The sequence below is a fragment of the Tursiops truncatus genome, chromosome 18 (genome assembly GCF_011762595.2).
Source record: "Tursiops truncatus isolate mTurTru1 chromosome 18, mTurTru1.mat.Y, whole genome shotgun sequence".
Taxonomy (NCBI): Eukaryota; Metazoa; Chordata; class Mammalia; order Artiodactyla; family Delphinidae; genus Tursiops; species Tursiops truncatus.
The window spans coordinates 13745705-13772755 of NC_047051.1; the positions used below are offsets into that span (position 1 = coordinate 13745705).

The 27051-nt window shown below is 38.1% G+C and overlaps 1 protein-coding gene across 3 annotated transcripts in view; it reads left to right on the forward strand.

The window, feature by feature from the left end:
- Positions 1-27051, forward strand: part of FREM2 (FRAS1 related extracellular matrix 2) — a 158291-nt gene that overhangs the window by 8236 nt on the left and 123004 nt on the right. For all 3 annotated transcript variants that reach the window (XR_002176668.3, XM_019936699.3, XM_073795094.1), the window contains exon 2: positions 8101-8190. Coding sequence is in view for 2 of the 3 variants with exons in the window: in XM_019936699.3 (XP_019792258.2) it covers positions 8101-8190 (90 nt within the window). In the remaining variant the exon portion in view is untranslated. The remainder of the gene's footprint in view (positions 1-8100; positions 8191-27051) is intronic.

Here is a 27051-nt window from a genome sequence, read left to right on the forward strand (position 1 = left end):
TTACTGAAAGAAAATAACATTTTGGCTGAGGTTTTTATCTTCCTAATACTTCTGTGCCTTAAGAAGCAAGTGTTTATATGTATATTTGTAGTGTGTTTTGTTATTTTTAGAGGTACCTGTAGAACAACAGTGTTAGGATCAAAGTCTTTACTCACTTGAGATTATTTAAAAGCCCCCTTTCGAACAATGCATTATTAACAGAATTATGAAAAGGGTTGTAGTTTGTTTCATCTAATCGATAGCCCAGGCCTAACTTGGAGAGAAAATTTGACACCTGAATGTCTTATAATTGAATTCATGTTCTCATTACTTTAAAACAGAAAAGTTCTTAAACATCAGTCTTGAAGAGGTATTTTATTTCAATGAAACTATCTCCCAAGTACTATAGTTTCTGCTTAGAAAACATTGATACAGGGATTGAGTATTGTTGTTGTTGTTTTTCCTATAGTGGAGCCTTTAGATTTTCTTATAGAGTTAAAGAAGAAATGGGAACATTGGACAAAGGTCTTCCCCACATGACCGGAGGATGTTGTCTTTATGCTAAGGACCTATAGTCAGAGCAGAGTTCACTTCATTCCTAAACCGATAATTTAAAGGTTGTAAAAGTTAAGAGTTGTAAGAGAAAACAGGTAAAGAGCAGTGCAGGGGGCTTCATTACCCCCAGAGAGACATCATCCATTCGAAGGGAGAGATGCAGGTGTGGACCACGAGAACTCCGGGCTCTTTCATTTTAGATTAACAAATATTTGAGCCTTTACTGAATGTAAGATCCTGAGCAAAGGACTGTGGAAACAAAAAACAGATTGGAAAAAGAAATTTTTAATCTTCTACAAAAGGCAGCCATGCAGAAAGAGGCAGAATTTGGGGAGATTACAGTAGAGTTAGAAAAGAAATGCTAAGGGAGAACAACACATCTTGAACTTGCTTCACCTTTAGGTATCTCTATTAACAAGAAGGTACTATTAACTATTAAATCAGATTTTCCCCTCCTCAAATGTCTGATTGTAAGCAAGTCACCTTCCAAAACTGTGTGAGCCAAGGTAGATCATATGTTTCACATCTGTAAAGCGGAGCTATAGAAATTCATGGAGTAATTTGTTGATTCTAATACTTTGCATCACTTGATACTATTCTTTCATAAAATTATTTTCTTTTTTTTTTACATCTTTATTGGAGTATAATTGCTTTACAATGGTGTGTTAGTTTCTGCTTTATAACAAAGTGAATCAGTAATACATATACATATGTTCCCATATCTCTTCCCTCTTGCGTCTCCTCCCTCCCACCCTCCCTATCCCACCCCTCCAGGTGGTCACAAAGCACCGAGCTGATCTCCCTGTGCTATGCGGCTGCTTCCCACTAGCTATCTACCTTACGTTTGGTAGTGTATATATGTCCATGCCTCTCTCTTGCTTTGTCACAGCTTACCCTTCCCCCTCCGCATATCCTCAAGTCCATTCTCTAGTAGGTCTGTGTCTTTATTCCTGTCTTACCCCTAGGTTCTTCATGACATTTTTTTTTCTTAAATTCCATATATATATGTGTTAGCATACGGTATTTGTCTTTCTCTTTCTGACTTACTTCACTCTGTATGACAGACTCTAAGTCTAGCCACCTCATTACAAATAGCTCAATTTCGTTTCTTTTTATGGCTGAGTAATATTCCATTGTATATATGTGCCACATCTTTATCCATTCATCCGATGATGGACACTTAAATTGTTTCCATCTTCGAGTTATTGTAAATAGAGCTGCAATGAACATTTTGGTACATGACTTTTTTGAATTATGGTTTTCTCAAGGTATATGCCCAGTAGTGGGATTGCTGGGTCATATGGTAATTCTATTTGCAGTGGCTGTATCAATTTACATTCCCACCAGCACTGCAAGAGGGTTCCCTTTTTTCCACACCCTCTCCAGCATTTATTGTTTCTAGATTTTTTGATGATGGCCATTCTGACTGGTGTGAGATGATATCTCATTGTAGTTTTGATTTGCATTTCTCTAATGATTAATGATGTTGAGCATTCTTTCATGTGTTTGTTGGCAGTCTGTATATCTTCTTTGGAGAAATGTCTATTTAGGTCTTATGCCCATTTTTGGATTGGGTTGTTTGGTTTTTTGTTATTGAGCTGCATGAGCTGCTTATAAATTTTGGAGATTAATCCTTTGTCAGTTGCTTCATTTGCAAATATTTTCTCTCATTCTGAGGGTTGTCTTTTGGTCCTGTTTATGGTTTCCTTTGCTGTGCAAAAGCTTTGAAGTTTCATTAGGTCCCATTTGTTTATTTTTGTTTTTATTTCCATTTCTCTAGGAGGTGGGTCAAAAAGGATCTTGCTATGATTTATGTCATAGAGTGTTCTGCCTATGTTTTCCTCTAAGAGTTTGATAGTGTCTGGCCTTACATTTAGGTCTTTAATCCATTTTGAGCTTATTTTTGTGTATGGTGTTAGGGAGTGATCTAATCTCATACTTTTACATGTACCTGTCCAGTTTTCCCAGCACCACTTATTGAAGAGGCTGTCCTTTCTCCACTGTACATTCCTGCATCCTTTATCAAAGATAAGGTGACCATATGTGCATGGGTTTATCTCTGGGCTTTCTATCCTGTTCCATTGGTCTATATTTCTGTTTTTGTGCCAGTACCATACTGTCTTGATTACTGTAGCTTTGTGGTATAGTCTGAAGTCAGGGAGCCTGATTCCTCCGCTCCATTTTTCGTTCTCAAGATTGCTTTGGCTATTCGGATTCCTTTGTGTTTCCATACAAATTGTGAAAGTTTTTGTTCTAGTTCTGTGAAAACTGCCAGCGGTAGTTTGACAGGGATTGCATTGAATGTGTAGATTGCTTTGGGTAGTAGAGTCATTTTCACAATGTTGATTCTTCCAATCCAGGAACATGGTATATCTCTCCATCTATTTGTATCATCTTTAATTTCTTTCATCAGTGTCTTATATTTTTCTGCATACAGGTCTTTTGTCTCCTTAGGTAGGTTTATTCCTAGATATTTTATTCTTTTTGTTGCAATGGTAAATGGGAGTGTTTTCTTGATTTCACTTTCAGATTTTTCATCATTAGTGTAGAGGAATGCCAGAGATTTCTGTGCATTAATTTTGTATCCTGCTACTTTACCAAATTCATTGATTAGCTCTAGTAGTTTTCTGGTAGCATCTTTAGGATTCTCTATGTATAGTATCATGTCATCTGCAAACAGTGACAGCTTTACTTCTTCTTTTCCAATTTGGATTCCTTTTATTTCCTTTTCTTCTCTGATTGCTGTGGCTAGAACTTCCAAAACTATGTTGAATAAGAGTGGTGAGAGTGGGCAACCTTGTCTTTTTCCTGATCTTAGTGGAAATGCTTTCAGTTTTTCACCATTGAGGACAATGTTGGCTGTGGGTTTGTCATATATGGCCTTTATTATGTTGAGGAAAGTTCCCTCTATGCCTGCTTTCTGCAGGGTTTTTTTTTTTATCATAAATCGGTGTTGAATTTTGTCAAAAGCTTTCTCTGGATCTATTGAGATGATCATATGGTTTATCTCCTTCAATTTCTTAATATGGTGTATCATGTTGATTGATTTGCGTATATTGAAGAATCCTTGCATTCCTGGAATAAACCCCACTTGATCATGGTGTATGATCCGTTTAATGTGCTGTTGTATTCTGTTTGCTAGTATTTTGTTGAGGATTTGTGCATGTATGTTCATCAGTGATATTGGCTTGTAGTTTTCTTTCTTTGTGACATCCTTGTCTGGTTTTGGTATCAGGGTGATGGTGGCCTCGTAGAATGAGTTTGGGAGTGTTCCTCCCTCTGCTATATTTTGGAAGAGTTTGAGAAGGATAGGTGTTAGCTCTTCTCTAAATGTTTGATAGAATTCGCCTGTGAAGCCATCTGGTCCTGGGCTTTTGTTTGTTGGAAGATTTTTAATCACAGTTTCAATTTCAGTGCTTGTGATTGGTCTGTTCATATTTTCTATTTCTTCCTGATTCAGTCTTGGCAGGTTGTGCATTTCTAAGAATTTGTCCATTTCTTCCAGGTTGTCCATTTTATTGGCATAGAGGTGCTTGTAGTAATCTCTCATGATCTTTTGTATTTCTGCAGTGTCAGTTGTTACTTCTCCTTTTTCATTTCTAATTCTATTGATTTGAGTCTTCTCCCTTTTTTCCTTGATGAGTCTGGCTAATGGTTTATCTATTTTGTTTATCTTCTCAAAGAACCAGCTTTTAGCTTTATTGATCTTTGCTATCGTTTCCTTCATTTCTTTTTCATTTATTTCTGATCTGATTTTTATTATTTCTTTCCTTCTGCTAACTTTGGGGTTTTTTTGTTCTTCTTTCTCTAATTGCTTTAGGTGCAAGGTTAGGTTGTTTATTGAAAAATCAGCTGTTAACCTTATGGGGATTCCCTTGTGTGTTGCTTGTTGTTTTTCCCTTGCTGCTTTTAATATGTTTTCTTTGTAATTATTTTTGATAGTTTGATTAATATGTGTCTTGGCGTATTTCTCCTTGGATTTATCCTCTATGGGACTGTCTGTGCTTCCTGGACTTGATTAACTATTTCCTTTCCCATATTAGGGAAGTTTTCAACTATAATCTCTTCAAATATTTTCTCAGTCCCTTTCTTTTTCTCTTCTTGTTCTGGACCCCTATAATTCGAATGTTGTCCCAGAGGTCTCTGAGACTGTCCTCAGTTATTTTCCTTATTTTTTCTTTATTCTGCTCTGCAGTAGTTATTTCCACTATTTTATCTTCCAGGTCACTTATCCATTCTTCTGCCTCAGTTATTCTGTTATTGATCCCATCCAGAGTATTTTTAATTTCATTTATTGTGTTGTTCATCATTGTTTGTTTCATCTTTAGTTCTTCTAGGTCCTTGTTAAATGTTTCTTGCATTTTGTCTATTCCATTTCCAAGATTTTGGATCGTCTTTACTATCATTATTCTGAATTCTTTTTCAGGTAGACTGCCTATTTCCTCTTCATTTGTTAGGTCTGGTGGGTTTTTATCTTGCTCCTTCATCTGCTGTGTGTTTTTCTGTCTTCTCATTTTGCTTATCTTACTGTGTTTGGGGTCTCCTTTTTGCAGGCTGCAGGTTTGTAGTTCCCGTTGTTTTTGGTGTCTGTCCCCAGTGGCTAAGGTTGGTTCAGTGGGTTGTGTAGGCTTCCTGGTGGAGGGGACTAGTGCCTGTGTTCTGGTGGATGAGGCTGGATCTTGTCTTTCTGGTGGGCAGGTCCACGTCTGGTGGTGTGTTTTGGGGTGTCTGTGGATTTATTATGATTTTAGGCAGCCTCTCTGCTAATGGGTGGGGTTGTGTTCCTGTCTTGCTAGTTTTTTGGCATAGGATGTCCAGCACTGTAGCTTGCTGGTCTTTGAGTGAAGCTGGGTGCTGGTGTTGAGATGGAGATCTCTGGGAGATTTTCGCCATTTGATATTATGTGGAGCTGGGAGGTCTCTTGTGGACCAGTGTCCTGAAGTTGGCTCTCCCACCTCAGAGGCACAGCCCTGACTCCTGGCTGCAGCACCAAAAGCCTTTCATCCACACAGCTCAGAATAAAAGGGAGAAAAAGTAGAAAGAAAGAATTAGTAGAAGTAGAAAGAAAGAAAGAAAGAAAGAAAGGAGGGAGGGAGGAAGGAAGGAAGGAGGGACGGAAGGAAAAAAAGAAAGGAGATAAAGTAAAATAAAATAAAGATAAAATATAATAAAGTTATTAAAATAAAAAATAATTATTAAGAGAAAAAGAATTAAAAAAACAAAAAACGGACGGATAGAACCCTAGGACAAATGGTGGAAGCAAAGCTATACAGACAAAATCTCACACAGAAGCATACACATACACACTCACAAAAAGAGGAAAAGGGGAAAAAATCATAAATCTTGCTCTCAAAGTCCACCTCCTTAATTTGGGATGATTCGTTGGCTATTCATGTATTCCACAGATGGAGGTACGTCAAGGTGATTGTGGAGCTTTAATCAGCTGCTTCTGAGGCTGCTGGGAGAGATTTCCCTTTCTCTTCTTTGTTCTCACAGCTCCCAGGGGCTCAGCTTTGGATCTGGCCCCGCCTCTGCGTGTAGGTTGCCGGAGGGCGTCTGTTCTTCGCTCAGACAGGACGGGGTTAAAGGAGCCGCTGATACGGGTCTCTGGCTCACTCAGGCCGGAGGGGAGGGAGGGGCACGGAGTGCGGGGCGGGCCTGCGGCGGCAGAGGCCGGCATGACGTTGCAGCAGCCTGAGGCGCACCGTGCGTTTTACCGGAGGAGTTGACCCTGGATCCCGGGACCCTGGCAGTGGCGGGCTGCACAGGCTCCCCGGAAGGGGGGTGTGGATAGTGACCTGTGCTCGCACACAGGCTTCTTGGTGGCGGCAGCAGCAGCCTTAGCGTCTCCTGCCCGTCTCTGGGGTCCGCGCTTTTAGCCGCGGCCTGCGCCCGTCTCTGGAGCTCCTTTAAGCAGCGCTCTTAATCCCCTCTCCTCGCGCACCAGGAAACAAAGAGGGAAGAAGAAGTCTCTTGCCTCTTCGGCAGGTCTAGACTTTTCCCCGGACTCCCTCCCGGCTAGCCGTGGCGCACTAGCCCCCTTCAGGCTGTGCTCACGCCGCCAACCCCAGTCCTCTCCCTGCGCTCCGACCGAAGCCCGAGCCTCAGCTCCCAGCCCCGCCCGCCCCGGCGGGGGAGCAGACAAGCCTCTCGGGCTGGTGAGTGCCGGTCGGCCCTGATCCTCTGTGCGGGAATCTCGCCACTTTGCCCTCCGCACCCGTTGCTGTGCTCTCCTCCGCGGCTCCGAAGCTTCCCCCCTCCGCCACCCGCAGTCTCTGCCCGCGAAGGGGCTTCCTAGTGTGTGGACACTTTTCCTCCTTCACGGCTCCCTCCCACTGGTGCAGGTCCCGTCCCTATCCTTTTGTCTCTGTTTTTTCTTTTGCCCTACCCAGGTACATGGGGAGTTTGCCTTTTGGGAGGTCTGAGGTCTTCTGCCAGCGTTCAGTAGGTGTTCTGTAGGAGCTGTTGCACGTGTATATGTATTTCTGGTGTATCTGTGGGGAGGAAGGTGATCTCCGCGTCTTACTCTAACGCCATCTTCCCGGAAGCCCTCCATAAAATCATTTTCTTATATGTAATGCCTTTAAACTCCATAGCATGAACTTATGAGAGATCTTAGGAGATGAATAAACCATAGAACACACACGAGACAAATAAATATCACATACTATTGTTGTAGCAGTTTTTAGCTATGATCTTGGTTTTATGTAACCTTGGAAATAACGACTTGATGATTGGCCCAGATCCAATAGAGGTCTACTGTGAGTATCACTGAACAAAATGATGTTTGTTTTATTATGTTGTCTGTGTGGCATCATTAAGGAGAAAAACTGATAAAATGGATGAATACATTTTTAAGTTGTATTTCAGTCAACACTGAAAACAAACTGAATTTGATAGCTAGAATAGAAAGCATTAGAAAAAGCGTTTCCGAGGCAGAATAACTTTTCACTCTGAATAAAGGTTTCAGCTTTCACTCGATGTTTTCTAAGTTTTCTTTGGCATTGGGTCATGATAGTAATTTCAATCCGTGGGATTTTTTTAAAAAAATATTTTCTTCATTTTTCCTTTTAAAAATTTGGAGAGGTTAAAAGCAGCCTGCTATACCATGAGAGGTAAGAAAAGTTAGCCTGAGGTAGAGCCGAGGAACGTCTTTCCTCTTAGGGCCAGTCCTACAGGGAGGCAAAGGGTGTGATTTCAGTAGTGCCAGGAACTCTGCCATGCCTCAAAATATCTCCCTTTCCACCTGTCATGGAGTCTGACATTCCATATTTAGACAGTCACTCCTTTGGTGCATGAACATGCGAATACCATTGGGAAGGGCAACACCTTGCTATTATTATAACCTAGCTCTTGCATTCTATCTGTAAGGGATCAGATTTCCAAGGGACAGCTGAAATCAAGGGGCTTAGAGATATGAGAAATAGGATAGCAGTCTTTCCCTTAGGAGAAGAAGGAGATCTAAACATGGCTCAGAAAAGTAATAGCCAATAGGATTTACCATAAATGATGAGTCACCAGTTTTGCCCTAGTAATTAATCATCTTCTTATTTGGTTCTTTTCTAGCTGACATTGATGATATGAAAATATGCTACGTCTTGAGAGAAGGGGCTAATGCCACAAGTGACATATTCCATTTTACAGTTGAAGATGGTGGTAAGTATTCACTCTCCTGTTACTATAAACAAGGAGAGTGACTTTTATTCGTTGCTCTTTGACTACTTTATTACAGGGAATCGGTATCAAGTATCAGTTTATGCTCACCTGAGTTTGTACTGAGTGAAGTTGGTATTTGCTCATGAAAATCTTACATTCTCAGTCTGACACAATACTACTCTGCAATGATTGTAAATACATGTTCTAGTTATATTATTCTTGTCTTATGATTTGTAAAGCACTAAAGAGAAAGATCTATGTAAATAGGATCCCCATGTCCAGTTGTTCAGATTATACTCTGCATAAAGCTGTCTGCTTGAGGCCACCAGAGGATGTTGGGACCAGCCCAGCCCCACTTGCAAACCATGTGTTCTACTTAGGTGTGTCTGCCCAAAGGGGGTGCCTTTTTCTAATTTTCTTGGGTGCTGTGTGAACTAATGCTGGTGGATCATACGTCGCCTTCACCAAGAAATCAGTGCTAAATAAATGTGTATTAAGCTCAGTATGTCTAATGATTTTCTTAGTTTTCTTAGTTTGGGGCATTTTGTGACTTGGTCTAGCTCAGCTTTTCCTTGATGAAGTCTGAATACTGCAGAGAATAGACTATGACCTGGGATCTCAGTCACCTCAGTAATTTATTGTCATCGCTCCCCCACAGCCCTGACTGCCTCTCACACTCTTCAGCTCCCTTCCCCCACCTGCAGCCTAGGAGGAGAGCTGGCCACTTCTAGATTGATCATAAGAATGTTTGTGTTCTCACTTGCTGTCAGGAGAAGGAAAAGAACCTCAGGAAGAATGTGTGAACAGGACACAGGAAATGAGGGGTCCTGTGTGCGAGAGAAGAGAGAGGGAGAAGTGATTCAGTCACCTGTTTCCTTACGATGCTTTATGAAAACGCACACTCTTCTGTCATCTATCTCAAAAAGATTCCATGCTTACCCTTCCTATTTTTTTGAAGCATTAAATAGCACTTATTTAAAATGTCGTTGGATGTAACAGGATCACAGCTCTGAAAAATGACATCTGCTGGGTGTGTGACAGAGAGGAAAAAGAAAAAAGTGTGTTAACTTGGGTTCAACTAAATTTAATAAGTTTAATGCCTTTACTTTTTTAGCAACCGAATCATACGTTAGTATTCTACATATTGATAAATGAATCTTAGTATGAAACCAAGTTCTGAGAAGGAAATCAACTTATCAGAAAATAATCTGCTTGTTGAATCTTGCTGCCCAAATGGGAAATACTACTGCGAGTAAACTTTAGAGTGAGACTCTGAAATAATTCAAATTTGTCTTATATATATACATATGTATTTTATATATATGTGTATATATATATATATATATATATATATATATATATATATATGAGGACTAAATCTTTGTTTCCAAACACCATGTATCTCTTTCCGAGTGACTGAATAAACCTCAATAGCAAAAGTATGATTTTCTTTAAAATTCCCCAAAAATTGTTTGAAATCCAATGACTACAATTCCAAGACATTACAGCCTATACTTTTTTATACATTTTGCTTTTTCTTTTTATAGATATATATGCTCTATTATTATGCACTTTTCTTTCCTTAGCTGAATGGAATGGTAGCAATTACTTTAAAATTTTGGTCTGTATTCAAACTTTGGAAAACATTATACTGTATCATATTTCAAAATATTAAGTGAGGAGTGACTAGTGAAGAGACTGGGTTTATTTTTGGATTTGCTGAAAAAGTGGCTGAGCCTCTAAAGATTGTGTTTATGGAAATAGGAACTAAATCATTTTGGGAGCTTTTTCAGAGCTAGAGTTTCATGTGAGAGAGAAAAATTCCGGAGATATTGTCCTTTACTCTTCTCCTCCCACTGACTTAGCATTACTTACAGAGCTCAGGCACATTCTGGCAACTATCTGTGGAACAGAATTTATCTTAATTTCCCTGATGCAAGAAAACTTCCCTTTGACAGAATAAATACAGAGACCTGCAAGATTAAAAAATAAAAAGTCATATATGTATTTCAAAATAGTTTCAATCTGATACTTATTTTTTTAGGATTTTTGCACTGTCTCTCGTAACTTATTCTAATATATCAATGAGAAGTGCAATACTATTTAAACTTACAGAGTATCTTGAATGAAATTCTCCTCTCTGGGAAGTGTGAGGTATTTTGCTAAACAGAAGTAAAAAAAAGTTTGCAATATTTGTGATAAAAGAAGAAATAAAGATATTCTTCCTCTCTACAGAAATATTATACTAAGAATTATGAATTTTTTCTGACCTAGCTATTATATCTTCTAGTAGTACAGTCAGTAATTTCATCAAAATATACTCTAGAAAAGACCTATTTTATAGACTGTAATATTAACATTTATTTTCAAAATCTTCAAATGTAGCAATGTAAATTTCATGAACTAGATGACATGTTTATGAAGACACATTTGTGATGTCGTTTGACACTTCTCCAAGATATGTATGCCTCAGGAATTATGTCAGGTAATACAGGGATTGAATCTTATGAACAAGGATTCTCCTTGTTTCTCAGTTGGAAGGATCTAGGTCTCAGAGTAGCCAGGTAACTTCCCCAAACACATCCATCCATCTATCCAGGAAGTAACAGAGCTCCCTCAAGGGTACTTACTCTTCCCATCCATTTGATGACAGACTTTTTGGACCAGAGGGTTTAGTTACTGAATTCATCTATAGTCATTTATTATCATTTACTTTATACAATTATAGTAAGCATATCCGTACACCATTCCCATGAAATGCTTCAGTATTTCAGATCTGAGAAGTCAAGGCACCATGGCATAAAATCAGTCAACTCTCTACTGCCAATTCTCTCTCCAGCTCACTAAAAATCACTTTCTTCAAGTCAACCAGATTGATTTTAGGACAGTGACTATCTAAGGAAATTACTGGAGCAAACGTAATCCTCAAATAACATTAAAAATAAAACATAGGGCTTCCCTGGTGGCGCAGCGGTTGAGAGTCCGCCTGCCGATGCAGGGGACACGGGTTCGTGCCCTGGTCCGGGAAGATGCCACATGCCGCGGAGCGGCTGGGCCTGTGAGCCATGTCCCCTGAGCCTGCGCGTCCGGAGCCTGTGCTCTGCAACAGGAGAGGTCACAACAGTGAGAGGCCCGTGTACAGCAAAAAAAAAAAAAAAAAAGAAGGCTATAATCTTCCACTTGAGACATGGCTCAACAGAAGCAAACATTTGTAGGCACATGTATGTCACCATGAGAAAAGTAGCAATCTGGAAATTACTAATGCCAATAAAAATAGAGCTTTTTAGTAATGGTATCTGCGTCAGGAAGTGTTATGCAGCCCTTAAAATTCATAATTATAAATTGTCATATTATAATTCTTCAAATGATCAGTTAGTAATGAAATACATTTATTGGAATATTAGTGAAGAACCTGAGGAAATTCCCCAGTAGTCCATTGGTTAGGCCTCTGTGCTCTCACTGCTGAGGGCCCAGGTTCAGTCCCTGGTCAGGAAACTAAAATCCCACAAGCCGCACGGCGCAGCCCCCAAAAAAAACCCCATGAAAATGTTACATCAAAATAGGTCATCCATCCAGTTTTCTGGGGCCAATCAACACATGCATCTTCATAGTTACAATCTAAAAGTTCAAACTCTGAAATTAGGAAGTGTATTCCTGTTATCTGTGGCTTCATCCAAAGAGCTTTTGGATATAAGTGTGGGTAGCAATCACCTATGGATTTAGCTAAACCGTCTTCCATCTCTTTTGCTTTTACCCTTTATGTCTTCTCAAGGGTAATTCAATGTAATAATAATAATACAGACTTGGGAAACACATCCTCCTTTGATAATTGCCTCTGTGAATTAAAATTCCAGATCTAGTACTTGGAATTTTGTGGGAAGAAAAACAGCATGTATTCTTGTTTTGTTTTGTTTTGTTTTCCTAAGCTAATAGAGGGAAGAAATTAGAAAACTAATAATAATGAAATAAATCCAAAAGATAACAAGAAATGAGAGAACACAGAACATAGAACAGAAGAAACAAAAAGAAAGCAAATATTATGATGATAGATATAAAGCAAAATGTATCAATAATTATATTAAATGTAAGTGAACTAAATATTCTAATTAGAATATAAAAGTTGTCAAACTGGATAAGAAAACAAAACCCAATTACATGTTGCTTACAAGAAGCACATCCTTGAAAACACATGTATTCTTTTATCCCCTTCATAATAGAGCATTTTACCTGATTTCTTCTCAGCGTTTAACTCTGTAATTTTCCTCTTCTAACATTATAAGCATTCTAACATGAAAGAGCTCCTGTCCCTTTTTAGTTTTGTCTCCAAGGAAATCGTCTAGCTCTTTATTATGATGTGAAATCCAGTCTCATGTAACTATTCCAGTTATGTCCCACCCTCAGCCCTGATGACCGCTAATCACTCCTCAACTTTCAACTCAGATGTCATTCCCTCTCCAAAGTTGCTCCCAATATCTTGATAACAAAATTAGCCATGCCCTTTTTTTGTGCTTCTATCCCTACCTTTCTTTAGAACAAGAATGTTGTATTCTGATTATTTGCTAATGTGAAGACCTCCGTTAGTAGAGAAGAAACTTTTTCAAGTCAAAAGAAGGTGTCATTAATCTTTATACCACAAGGCCTATCCAGGGGTGAACACACAGTAAATATTAAACAAATATTAAAATAAATGAATAGACAAATGGCCAAAAGAAGCTCTATTTTATATAAGGATCAATTAAATAGTATTCTACATAAAGCTCCTATAAACAGTTCCCAGGGGACCCTTTGCATTCCTTTAGAACATTCTCTTATCCTAGCATTGATTTAAATCCTTGTGGCAGCAAAAAAGATTTTTAGTAAAGCTTTCACATTTTTAAATACATGAAACTAACTGCTGTAAAAATGGCTTTGAAACCTTCAGTGAAATGTACTTAAGATTGAAGAGATTCACAGTAACCACCAGTTTAGAGCTCATGTTATTCTTAAAGAATTCTTTTAAGAAAAAAAAAGTTGTCAGTATGTTATATAAACAATTATACAATTTTAAAATTTAAAAAGAAATCAACATTTTCTATAAATCACTGAAATTTTTAAGTCAGCACCACTGTCTTAAGTATTTTTAGTCACCCCAATTTTTTTGCCTCATGTGAGACAACTTTATGACAGGGAGAGAAGTAGAAAGCTATATTAGCATAAAGTATCCTCAGTTCTTATTAAAAAGCCATTATGTATATTTTTATGTTTCTTGTTTGTTTGCTTGTTTCAAGTCTCAAAGCCTGATCATCAGATTCAAGATACTTCTTTTTTTCTGCAATATTTCTCTCTTTTTTAAATTTTTATTTTATGTTGGAGTATAGTTGATTAACAATGTTGTATTAGTTTCAGGTGCACAGCAAAATGATTCAGTTATACATGTACATGTATAGATACATGTACATGTATCTATTCTCATCTATACATGTACATGTATCTGTTCTTTGTCAAATTCTTTCCCCATTGAGGTTATTACAGAATATTGAGCAGAGTTCCCTGTGCTATACAGTAGGTCCTTGTTGGTTATCTGTTTTACATATAGCAGTGTGTACATGTCAATCCCAAACTCTGACATAAATCAAGGTACTTCTTGATGGGCAGAAGAAAGAATTAGGATACGTGATCATCTGGCCCGGTATACTTAGTAGGAGGAGCCCTACGTTTTTCTCCATTATGAAAACTGGTTTGCCGCTTCCTCATTTGAGCTCTCATATGACATGGGCACACCGTCTATGAGAGCCTCTCTCTGGTTTTGGCACTGAAACTGGGCGTCAGACATGATATGCGTGTTGGCCATTATAATGTATCTGGTCCATAGCCAGACATGTGTTGCCACTGTCTTTGATTGTGCCTTGCGGTGCCCAGTTTTTCATCTGCCAAGATCCCTAATTCATATGCTATTGAAAGATATAAATAGCTTCTTGACATAGTAGAAAAAGCTGCAAAGTCATTTCTGTATATGAAATGTCAGTTAAGGACGAGGCTTTCAGAATTTTATTCCGTACCTGATGGTTGAATACTCAAGACACCAGGAGACTGGAAGCTCTTCATGCTGGTTTAGAAGAAGCACAAGTTTTTGCTGGAAGGTGACCAGTAACTTCAGGGTTTAGAGCAAAGTCATTATTGATAATTAGCTTGAATTTAAAGCAAGGGCTGGAAAAATATAAATAAGTGCAGTAAGTCGGAAAATGAGGTCTGAGCACAAGCATTAAAAGATTTTACAGACATTCAGCTGAGAGGAAAAAAAGCAAGCATTCTTGGCAATAAAGTTAATTACTAGTGACATGAGAACCGGAGGAAAGACACTAGTGCCTCAGGGGCTTATAATAAGACGGTGAAGTAATGTCAGGCACTGATACAAGTATTTTTAATCTGTAAGAGAGCACAGATCCACTAGAATGCAGATCCTGGGAGGAGGTGTTGGCGACTGTGGCATAATGTTTGTAAGCCTCTCCTTTTTTATTGAACAGTTCAGAACAGTTCAAGTCGTCAGGATCTTTCTATGCCAGATGCCTGCCTTTAAAAGCATGAATCTATAAAATACCTGTACTGTACTGTCCATGAAAGAATGTGTACCTTTTAAATAGAAAAATATAAACTAAATTTTATTACTTATTATTCTTTAGGTTCATTCCAAAATTATATGTCCTATGGCTGTACTGTTTTCATTAGCTTTTGTTCAGAGGAAACTTTTCTTAAATCATTAAATCTTCCCGTGAATATAAATCCTTATTAGACACATTTTTAGAGGTTTACCATGGTTCTATATTTACTCTCAAAACAAATGATAATCACCTTTTAAAAACTAAGCAAATCTTTCATAAGTGACTAAAATACCATAATCTCAAATCAAATATTTATTTGTGGTATATATTACATTACTCAGTAATATCCCAGTCTGTCTTTTTAAATTTGCTCTGCGTGGCTGGGAGAAATAGACCGTGGTGTTCAATGACAGTTGTCATTAGTATGATTCTATATTTGCTAGAACCTATAAGAATACAACAGAGAACCAGAATGCAATGGAAGAGAAGGTTCAGAGTTTCTATGGTGAAACTTAAAGAGTTTCCCTATTCACTTATTTATTGAATTATTCAACAAGTATTTTTGGTGCCCCAACTATGTTTCAGGTGTCTATTGGGATCTTGGAAAATAACGACGATCATGGCAGTTTTGACCTCTGACCTGAGGTTCTGATAGCTATGGATGATAAAACAGTAGACAAATACAACACGTATACATTGTTTAAAGTACTATGGGGTTATAATTAAATCCAAGATAGAGATGCAGATGTCAGGAAAGGCCTCTGAAAGGTGTACTATTTAAGCTTAGACCTAGGATGAGATGAAGCTACATCAGGAAGAAGGGAGGAAGAAATGTTCCAGGTGGAGGGAAAAGCACGCGCCATGGCACTGAGCTTGGTGTGTTCAAGTGACCGGAAGAACATCAACACACCTGGAGCTCAACTAACAAACCAGAGAGTGGGGCAAAGATGATGCTCGAGAGACAGACTGGGGCGAGAGCCTTATAGACCCAGGGCAGTAATTTAGACTTTATTCTGAGGGAAAGAGAATCCCCCAAATCATTTTTTTTAACTTTTTATTTTATTTTGGAGTACAGTTGATTAACAATGTTGTGTTAGTTTCAAGTGCCCAGCAAAATGATTCAGTTATACATATACATGTATCTATTCTTTTTCAAATTCTTTTCCCATTTAGGTTGTTACAGTATATTGAACAGAGTTTGGGATTGACATATACACACTGCTATATTTTAAATGGATAACCGACAAGGACCTACTGTATAGCACAGGGAACCCAAATCATTTTAAAACAAGGGAGTAACACATTCCAGTTTATGTTTTCAGATGATGACTCTTGTAGCTGTGGAGAGTCAAGGGGGACGTATCAAGGAGAAAGCAGGGGCTGTTGCAGGAAGACATCTGATACAGAGAGAAGAAGACAGGCTTGCGTAATTTCAGATCTCAATTTATAGTACTTACTGATGGACTGGATTATGGGGTAAGGAAAAAAGAGAATTAAGCATGATTCTGGGTTTCTTGGCCAGCGGAATATGGTGCTGCCATTTGTTGAGATGGAAGAGACTAGCGGGGCATGGAAAAGGTTGAAGGGAAATTAAGAGGTCCTTTCCAACATATTAATTATGAGATGTCTTACTTCTTTGAAATGTGTACACAGGAAGGTCAGCCTCTTGACCCTGCTTGTCTTCCTTTCCATCCAAGTGAGGGGCGCAGCCTCTGGAGTTGAACTGGGACAAATACCAGTTGGTGATGTGACCCTGAGCCAAGAGACTGAACCTTTCCAAGCCTCAGTTTCACTTGTAAAGTGGGACAGTAATAGTACCTAGCTAATAGGGTTCTTTTGAAGATTTAAGTAAGATTATTCGTGGAAATAGGATCATTCATGCAGCACAGTTCCTGCAGCATAGTAAGAACTGTGCAGGTAGCTACTACTATGAGGGTTTCCAGAGCTTCTCTTTCTGTTTGTCTCCCTTTTTTTTTTTTTCCTTGCTTATTTTCCCTCTCTCACTCCTCCTTCTGTCGTTTTCTTTCTTCCTTTCTTCCTTGTGCTTGCTTTTCTCAACTGTGTATAAAGTTTGACTGTCTCTTTGTTTTTGGTGGAAAGATGGGATATACAGGGACAAAAGTGGAAGAATAATGAACACTTCTTCAATGCTGAATCTAAAGGCTAAGAATGCTTCCAAAGTTATTGGACCACTAGTAAGTAGCTAAACTAAGATTTCCGTTAATCTAATAATAATGAGTTTTCACTTTGGCCAAATCATAGAAATACAAAACACTGTACTTCTTTTCACTGTACATGTTTTATTTCTCTTTTTTACTGACTGGAAATATAAATTTTGTAGACTTGAAGGTTAAATACAGTAACATGCTTTTACCAAAATGTAGTACTCCAAAACATCTTGATTTAGCAATTGTGAGGTTTGAGGGACAGTTTTTTTTTTTTTTTTTTTTTTTTTGAGGGACAGTTTTGATCGCAAGTCTAACACGCTGGGACACAACCAGCCGGAGACAGTGATAAAATACCATGTTTGTTCAGGTCTTAGAATCTCCTAAATATATTTAGTATAGAATGCTGTACTGAACTATACTGTAGTATAGTTATGCAGCTGACAGATGTTCCATTTAATCATTATCATAAAGAAAAAAACAAATAAAAGCATCTTTGAGAAAATTAGTAAATTTAAGTAATAAGAAGAGCATATATTTTGAAATTCTCCATTTATGTCATTGGAAAATAAGTGCCGTGGATTTGTATATTAGTCTTAACATGTTCCTTAAAAGCTGAATATTGCTTATGTGAATTATTTGCAGTAGATGGATACTTCTCTTTTTTTAATTAATTAATTTATTTGGTTGCTCCGGGTCTTAGTTGCGGCATGCATGTGGGATCTAGTTCCCTGACCGGAGATCGAACCCGGGCCCCCTGCATTGGGAGCGCAGTGTTAACCACTGTGCCACCAGGCAAGTCCCCAGTAAACAGATACTTCTTGATTCCGTGTAATAAAAATGTAAAATCTTATTTTCCTGTGATTTTACAGGAAAACTGTCTGCTTTTTTAAAATCTCATCCTTCTAATGTTCTTAAAAATAATGATTGGATAATATGTAGATTTTATTTAACACCTTCATTTATCTGTTTCTACCTGATAAGTTTTGCAGCCGTGGGTCTTTCTGCAATATTCCAGTGAAGTCAAAGGGAAAAATGTCATACCTAATCCCAATTGCAAATAAGGAGAAATATGGTTTTTTCACATTGTGATGAAGTGAGGAATGTGTGAACCACACACACACACAAAATATAGATGTTTTGGTTCTTGCTTCACAAATGTAGATTGACTTCATAATGTACATTTCCTAGGAGCAATACTGTTTGTGTAAATGAGGGGGAAAAAGTTTTCCTGAACCTTTTCTTTTAGAACAGTTAGTGTAAATTTACTAAAATCGTTAATTTATTGATCTGTTTCTGCCCCTAAGGATAAAAAATCAATTGCCAAGTAGTGGTATCATTAGCGATTTTTCGTTAGGGAATAAATATAAGGTTAAGAAAACAGTGTACCTTTAGGTGGTTCACATTTAGAATTCTCGTATTGTTGTTATGGTAGAAGATTCCAGAATAAATTATTCAGTTATGGCTAAGTACCATTTCACATAAGACTCACTTTTTGCAGAGGCTATTAGTATTCTTGGTGCTAAGAAATTAAAAGAAAAGATTAAGGGGACAAAATTATCTTGCTATGTTTGGTTTTCAATTTAGAACTACGTTTTATTCTTCTTGTTGATTGTGATTTAAGCTTGGAAAATAGCACCTCATAGTATTTTGATGAAGGAAGCCAGGACACAATTCTCCTCTTTTTGTTTCAAGAGAGCTCTGACTACTTTCCTCCAAACTGAGAGAGCGGAAGTGCCTGCTCTCTATTTCTTTGCTGGTTTCCTCTGTGCAGAAAGAGCTAATCATTTCATCTTGGTAATGCCCCACCTGTTACCTTTAACTCCACTTACATAGTTATTAGAGGCATGATTTGAGAACACTGAAAACAGTGTTTTTAAGCATAGCTCAAGAGAGCCACTTTAGAAATTGAAAATAAAGTGGTAAAACTGGTTAGTAGACTTCAGAAATCCAAGAGACAGAGAAGAACCATTTTGTGTTCCCATAATCCTTCTCTTGCTTTGCTTTATTTTTATGCAGAAATAGCCCCAAATTAAATGCATGGCATCATTGCTATAGAATTAAGAAAAGTAGGCTACACTTAACCATTTAAGAAATTGTTATTAACCACTTAAGAAAAAGTTATTCTTACTACTTAAACCTGAAGAACCATTTTGTTTCACCATGCATAGCCATCCAGTTACTAAACCAGTCAGTTTTACCTGCTTCCTGAATTTCTTTTGAATCAGATTCCTTCACTAACTCTATGGCTATTGATCCCGTTAGAACCACATCAGTGTGGTTTATCTTAAATGATTTATTAAAAGTAAACTGCTTAAAATAATGATTGGCACAGAATAAGTGCTATATAAATGTTAGCCATTTTCCCCAGCTGTAATATAGTAAGCTATCCATGAGAACTATCTGTTTTTTACCCTTGTTTCTCATTGATGTATCCTCAGTGCCTGGAGCATATAGCTGCTCAATAAATGTTTATTGAGTGAATGAAGGACTTTTTTCTAATGTAATTCTCCTAATGGATCTCCTCATCTCTTGTAACTTTCCCCTCTGACCCAGATACACACTGTTTCTATAGTTACCTAAAAAAAACAGTTGTGATTTTTAAAATTATCTTAAAAAAAAACCCTTCTGTCCTTCCCTCTGCTGCCACAGTTCATTTTCTACAGTGCAAATCTGATACCATTATTACTTTCCAACTCACAATGGTCTTTTGTTATGCACAGGATAAAATTCAGACTCTTCTTGGGAATTCCCTGGTGGTCCAGTGGTTAGGACTCCACACTTTCACTGCTGAGGGCCCAGGTTTTTTTTGTTTTGTTTTGTTTTTTATATCTTTATTGGAGTATAATTGCTTTACAATGGTGTGTTAATTTCTGCTTTATAACAAAGTGAATCAGTTATACATATACATATGTTCCCGTATCTCTTCCCTCTTGCGTCTCCCTCCCTCCCACCCGGGTTTGATCCCTGGTTGGGGAACTAAAATCCCACAAGGTGCACAGTGCAGCCAAAAAAAAAAAATTCAGACTCTTCTTGATGTACAAACTAGCCAAATCTAATCTATCCAGCCACACAGCCTTTTCAGGATTCCTGCACATGCCACATGCCTTTCCTTTCTTCTTTGGTGTCCTTCCATTGTCTCTGCATGAGAGTCACTCCAACAGTGTATTTTCTGCCTGATTTCTTCTACCCCTGTTATTAAGGTCAGACATCACTTCCTCTGTGTCCCCATAACTACTAATATTTGTATCCAGGGACGATATTCAAAGTATTGATTTGTATATCCATATATTGATGTAAATAATAATTTAAACCATTGTCAATTATAAAATTATATATATATACATACATGTGAATGTGTATATATACACATTCATACATCTATAATTGCTTAGCAAGTGATATAAGTGGCAACACAAATAATAATAGCATAATATAAGAAGGCTGTTATACTATGCAGTATAATATATTACACATATATATGTTTTATAAAAGTGCTTACAAGTATAAGTTTACAGTACAAATCACTCATCAAATCACTAATAATTTTAAAATGTTGTTTTGGTGTCATCTTTTATGAAAGCAGCTTTCTCAAGCTAGAGCATACCTTCCCTGGGCCATGATTTGACGTGGGATCAAACTCTTCCCTCAAACTGGTCATGATTAAGTGACTTGTAACACTAATTGGTAGAAGATTTCTCTCAGCATCAACGATATTGTTCATGGTGCTTTTGTTGACCTAAATCAATTACATCCAAATTCTTTCTAAGCCCTACAAAATATATGAGGCTCACATATTCAATGTCTATGTACAGATAAAGTCACAAAAATTATTCACTAGAATGCAGGGTTTAATTAGGTAGAACTTCAGGACCAAGGAGAGGCTGGGTATTATCTTGGTTAACAGTGTGAGCTCTTCCAGGCATTTTGGGCTTGAATTCTGACTCTTCAAGGTTTTAAATAATCTTTCCGTCTACTTGTTAATCAGTACAGATGCATTCGCCATTTTAACAGTCAGTATACAAGCTCAGAACATACCACTGTGTCCTGGAACACTTTACGTACATCTGGGTTTGTAAAGCTTCTCCTCTGCAGGAGCTGCTCTCTTCATATTCCTGTCTCCTTGTCCAGGGCTTAGTCTCCACCTGGCACTGAGCTGGAGGTCAATAAATATTTATGGAATGAAATCATGAATAAATGCTGAAGGTAAATAACTAATGGTTTCTATTTTCTCTTAAAGTTGTATGTGGAGTATCTTCAGAAGTCGAGAGGACTCTAAAGGAAAATAGAAAAGTCTTACCCATGTAAAAGAATGTGACATAAACAAAAGCTTGTCTTGTCTTGTCCTTTAGCACAGAGGTGTATATGAACATATATTTTCCCAATATTCTTTGCAGAGAATTTATGGTGACATCCAACTCTCTGTCTTGCTTATTTTACAATGGAGTTCCTCTTCTTATGTGTATGCCTGGATATGTTTCCAGTTTAGAGACTTAGCTTTTAGACATTTAAGCTTTTGTAAGTGCTGCAGTTTCTTTGACTTAGTTATTATAATAAGCGTGCTGAATCTTATTGATTTATGTTCTAGACACCACTGAGAATGGAATGAGTTTATACTCTTAATAGACTCACTTCACTCCCCTTTTCCTGCATCATTTTGCCAAAGCTGAGAAAACTGCTAACCCCTTCCCCTCTGGGTTCCCACCTCCACCTCCTGTATGTATGTGGTAAAAGTCAACATCCATAAGAAAAGGTACAGAGTCAATTAAATGTGACCTGATAATCGTTTCAGTTCATTTGAGAGAACAGTAACACTGTAAGGGATAAAGTGAATTAGCAAAGCACTGGAGATTCTTCCAAATAAATGGTGTTGCTAAGTGATGTGATAAAGTAAATCTGTTTAGAAATAAATCAGTCTCTGCTTTTACCTGCCTGATTAAATATTCACTGTATGAATTTTTTAAATAGATCTTTATTGGGAAAAACACTATGGATTTATATAGTGAAGGTGGTGAAGACCATGTTTACAGAGTCTTTAGAATTATAGATACAATATAGCATCTGATTTTGAGATTTCAAAGAAAGCCTTGTCTTTTAAAAAGAAGATTCCTAAAGTTTACCGTGTTGATCAAGTCACTAGCTTACTTTATTCATGTAGAGATGGTTTTCGGGTGTTGGTTTGTTGGTTTGTTTGGGCATGCCGTGCGGCTTGCGGGATCTTAGTTCCCTGACCAGGGACTGAACCCAGGCCACTGCAATGAAAGCACCAAGTCCTAACCACTGGACCACCAGGGAATTCCCTAGAGATGGTTTTTTAAAGTCTTATTACTTATTTAAAAGTTAAAAATAATTTTAAGATTTTAAAGCAATTTTTCCATGAAAACTACTGAAGAGAACTGAGTCCATGTAATTATAAAAACATCAATTAAAAAGAGCATTTGACACTTCGTTATTACTATCCTCAAATACCCACAGTGCACAAACAGTTTTAAATACAGTGGCTTATCTTGTAGATTCCAAGAGTTAAGGAATTAGATGCAACTAGGGCAGACCGGAAACATAGGTGTGTAGACTGGTTGTGATTAAGGGCTCTTATGCAATTCTCTAGAAAAACATGATTCTGCTTTATTAGGTAGTCGCTTAATCCATGGTGATTGAGTTACTTTACCCAGGGTTTTTTTTATTGTTAATAATAGATACAACTGATTTCATGATTAAGGGTCTTTTGAATCTACCAAGATAGCTTAATACAGCTTCTGCCATATTCTTGTTTCTTCCTTAGGGATAATGTATCCATAGGGACCCCTTCTCGTATTTTAATGATCATTCGGTATCTTTATTAAGTAGAATTCAGAAAGCATTTTATATACATTTTCTGTTTTTATCTCAGTTACTTTGAGTCAGGACAGTACACACACACACAGATTTCTCCTGTGGGATCCTAGTATTATCACCATTTGGCAAGCAGTTTTACACTTTAATGAGTTAATAACATTTTCCTGCTACCAGTTCCAAAACTGGCCTCTTAAGCAATAATATGAACAAAGACTGAAAAATATTTTTTTTTACGTTCTGAGTTACCCCTGGATGGTAATTTGATTTGGCATTTAATTCTCACAGTTAGGTGGCTGTTATCAGACACGAGTCTTCTATCATCCCCATTTCTTTTAATGGTATGTCTATTCTCTCAACCATCTAAACATCTTTATAAAATATTTTTGGACCCATCTATATTCTCTCTTCCATGCTAAAGGTGGAATCAAAGCTGTATTCTTGTTGCTTTTAGGAGTTGATGAGACCAAGACCCCCCCCCACCTCAGCATTCCTTTTCCCTTTTTAGTATTAATGGAAAGAAAGTATGGTTTACAATGATCTTTTGAACTTTGAATTCCTGGCATGCTTATTCAGAGCATCTACTATCTCAGAAGTCATTTTACATCCCCAGCGATAAGCTATACATAAACAGAGGTTTTTTTAGTATTTGCTAATAGCTCTTGTTCTACCAGTTTCTCTCTCTCTCTGTCCTTCACTATAGAAAGTTACACTAATATTGATACATTTAAGAGATAATTCTATTAAATCTATTAGACAATTATCTGTTAATTACATGCGCTCAGTTTTGAATGTAGCCATCATTGCAATATTTATGGTTGGTAGTGAGCCTGCAGATAGAAGAGATAGGAAACAGTGTGTACTGAATACTTTCTATGTAACCAGCCATTTACCCAAGTCAATTTACTGGATTATCAAAAGAGCAGTCAGTGATTTCTATTATTGCCATTTTACCTAGGAAGAAAGTGAGGCTTAAAGAATTAAAATAAATTTCTCAGAGTTACTGTATTAATTTCCTATTGCTGCTGTAACAAATTATCACAAGCTCAGTGACCTAAAACAACACAAATTTTCTTATCTTACAGTGTGGGGATCAGAATTTTAAAATGAGTCTGACTGGGTTAAGATCAAGGCGTCGATAAGGCTATGTTCCTCTGGAAGCTTTGGAGGGGAATCCGGTTCCCTGCCTTTTCCAGCTCTCAGAGGTTGCCTGCATTCTTTGGCTTGTGGTCCCTCCTTCCATCTTCAGAGCTGGCAGTGTAGCATCTTCAAATATCTCTCTGATGCTGACCTTCTGCTTCACTCTTCCACTTAAAAGATTCCTTGTGATTGTATTTTGCTCATCCAGATAATCTAGGACAAACTCTCCATCTCACAGTCAGCTCATTAGCAACCTGAATTCAACAGACAATCTTAATTCCCCTTCGCCACTAGACTGACATACTCACAGATTTCCCTGGGGGTTAGGGGGAGGACGTCTTTGGGGAGCCATTATTCTGCCTCCCAAAGTAATCCTGTTTGTAGGAAAGAAACCAAGGGATAAGTCAAGTCCAGGTTTGTCCACATGTTGGTGGAATTCAAGGGGCATGAGGCAGGTCCTCCTGTGCAAAAATATCTCACCCACTGCCTGGCGTAATACCTGAAAATCCATCGTTAGAGTTACTTTCTTTGAGGTTTGTATGTAAAAGTCACCAAGAATCCCCCAAGCAAAATTCAGATGTTACAGGTCCTCAGGAGGAGATCTGTCAACAGCTTATTGAATACAAGGGACATTTCTGGAGCAGGAAGTAAGGGAAAAGGGTAGCAAAGAAAGTCACCAGAAGGGGAAGTGTAATGATGCCAGTTCTCTTCCCAGCCTATTACATCATTTGGCCCAGAGCTAGTCTTAGTGGTAGGATTTCCCCCTTACTTAGGGATATGAGGCATGTACAAACAGGGTTGTAACTTTTCTTTGATGTATTTTCTGTATTCTTAATCCTTATTTACTACTCTCTTGTTGATACTTGACAATTTAACTCTAAAGAAAATCAATTGGCCCACTCTCAACTAGAACGGAGATGCACGTTTGTCTAGAGGGATTGACACTAAATGGACAAAATTCCATTGCCTTCTTGGTATGTGCCAGCCACATTGCTTAAAGATGTAGGGATTACATGCACTCTAGCAGATACTAAGTGTGTCTCAATTCTGGGTAGATACTGACATACAAAAGCCTGGGTTTATAAATTCAGACCAGAATGATCTATGTGGATTAAAGAAAGCTACCTGAATCATACCCTATAAAATTAGGTATCTGCAGTGTCCCATGTACCCAGGCAGGGGTTCTGAGCTTGAGCTGGATGAAGGTAAGGGTAGGTTCCCAGCGCATAGCCTAAGGGGCAGAAAGCTAAAGTTCTCAGTCCAAATGCATTGAATTGAATTGAAGATGCTGCATAGTGCTTTGCAAATACTTTATGAGGCAAATGACAGACGCTAAAGAAACCAGGATCAAGCAACCCAGTTCAAAAGGGAGGGAGAAAGACTGAATCTAGACAGCATGGGGCCCCTTGACCTCCCTGGGGTGAGGAGGGAGATGTTAGGATGCTCAGAGGGTTGGGATCCAAAAGAAGGAGTCCTGTTTCTAAGATGTATGTATTATTACTCTCCTCAATATGATCCTGTATCCTCAAATCCTGTATCCTCAAATGTGGAGGTAAAGCAAGATATTTCTGATCATGACTTTAATGGAAAGCAGCACAGTGACTATTACAGCAATTGTGTATTTGGTAGGTGCAGAAGGAAAAAAAAAATCTTGTTGGCTGGCAGTGCATTGAAATGAACTCCAGATGTCTCTAAAACTTGAGGAAAATGAGATTAACTGACAAGACATCAGAGGGAAGAGCCTAACGGAGAGCATAGGTAGGGACCAGGGAAGGTGAGCCAGAGCAACCCCAAAGAAAGGAGCAGCCTTGGATGAAGACAGCAGACCGGAAGGAGAGCAGGGATGGCAGAGGTAGCCATCTGGGGTAGGGAAGTAAAGCCAGCCGCATAGCTTTATAGTCAGTGGGTACATTTCCTGTGGCACAGTGGCAAACTGATCCTTAAAAACAGTCCCGTCACCTGCACCAGAGCAAGGATGGAGGTGTCAAAGATGACATCTACTGATGCTGATCCAAAAGGCAACTTAATACCACGTTTTATGAGAATAAGTAGTCGGCCAGGCTATGCATATTCAAGCAACAAGATTTCAACACACTGTGAAGCTGCAGGGGGAAAAAGTATTAAAATTTCATAACTCTTATTCCTGAGACTGGCTCTTGATAACATTTTAGCACCGATGAATCCATGTCGATGAAATTTGCCAAACTTTATTCCAAGGAACAGTAAATTAAGTAATAGTTACCCTTGCATTTTAGTGGAATAAATACAGGCTTGTTGTCTCCTTATGGTACCCAAAGCTACTAGTGCCAGAAAATAAAACCCTGAAAATACAAAGTTTAAAGATGATGATAGTTTCCATCCTTCCTGAATACTACCTATAGCTTAGAGAGAATGATTTCTCAACCACGGTCAGGCATCAAAATCACCTGGGGAGTTTTTTAAAATGCCGAAGCTCAAGCCAGCCCCAGAAATTTGAATCTCTGGAGCTGGGACACAAGCATTTGGTTTTTTTTTTTTTAACTCCTCAAGTAATCTTAATATGCAGCCAAGATTGAGAAACACTGACTTAGAATAAGTTCTAAATCCTGCCTGGAATTCTGACCTCTTTTTTTCATTTAACACTGATTTAACTGACTAAGCTAAGTCTACATTGCTTGAGAAATGGTTCTCAAATTTTAGCATGTAGGACTTGTTAAAACACAGATGAAAAGGCCCCGCCCCTTGAGTCTCTGATTCAGTAGGTCTGGGGTGGGGCTCCGGCACACTGGAAGCACATTTTGAGAACCTCTGTTCTAGCAAGATGATGTAAAGATAATCAGGCAGAGTTTATATCTGGTAATATTTTTTCCATCCTACTGCCTATCCACTTGACCTCAGATTCAATCTATGACCCAGAGTTAATATCAAACATGAGATTTCAGATACTTTCTATTACTCATTTCTGCCAGTTGAAGAGGTTCGCAAAAGGTTTTGCTGAATGTTGAAAATTTAAGCTTGGAGGTATTTAAAACCCAGCTGGAGGTGATCATGAGGGTGTGCTGCGCTCAATGTGTTTATTCATCTTAAATCTGTTAATATCTGTGTCTGGCACATAGTAAGCAAGTAGAGCTTGTTAACACATGCATGCATTTTTCATTTTGTCAAAT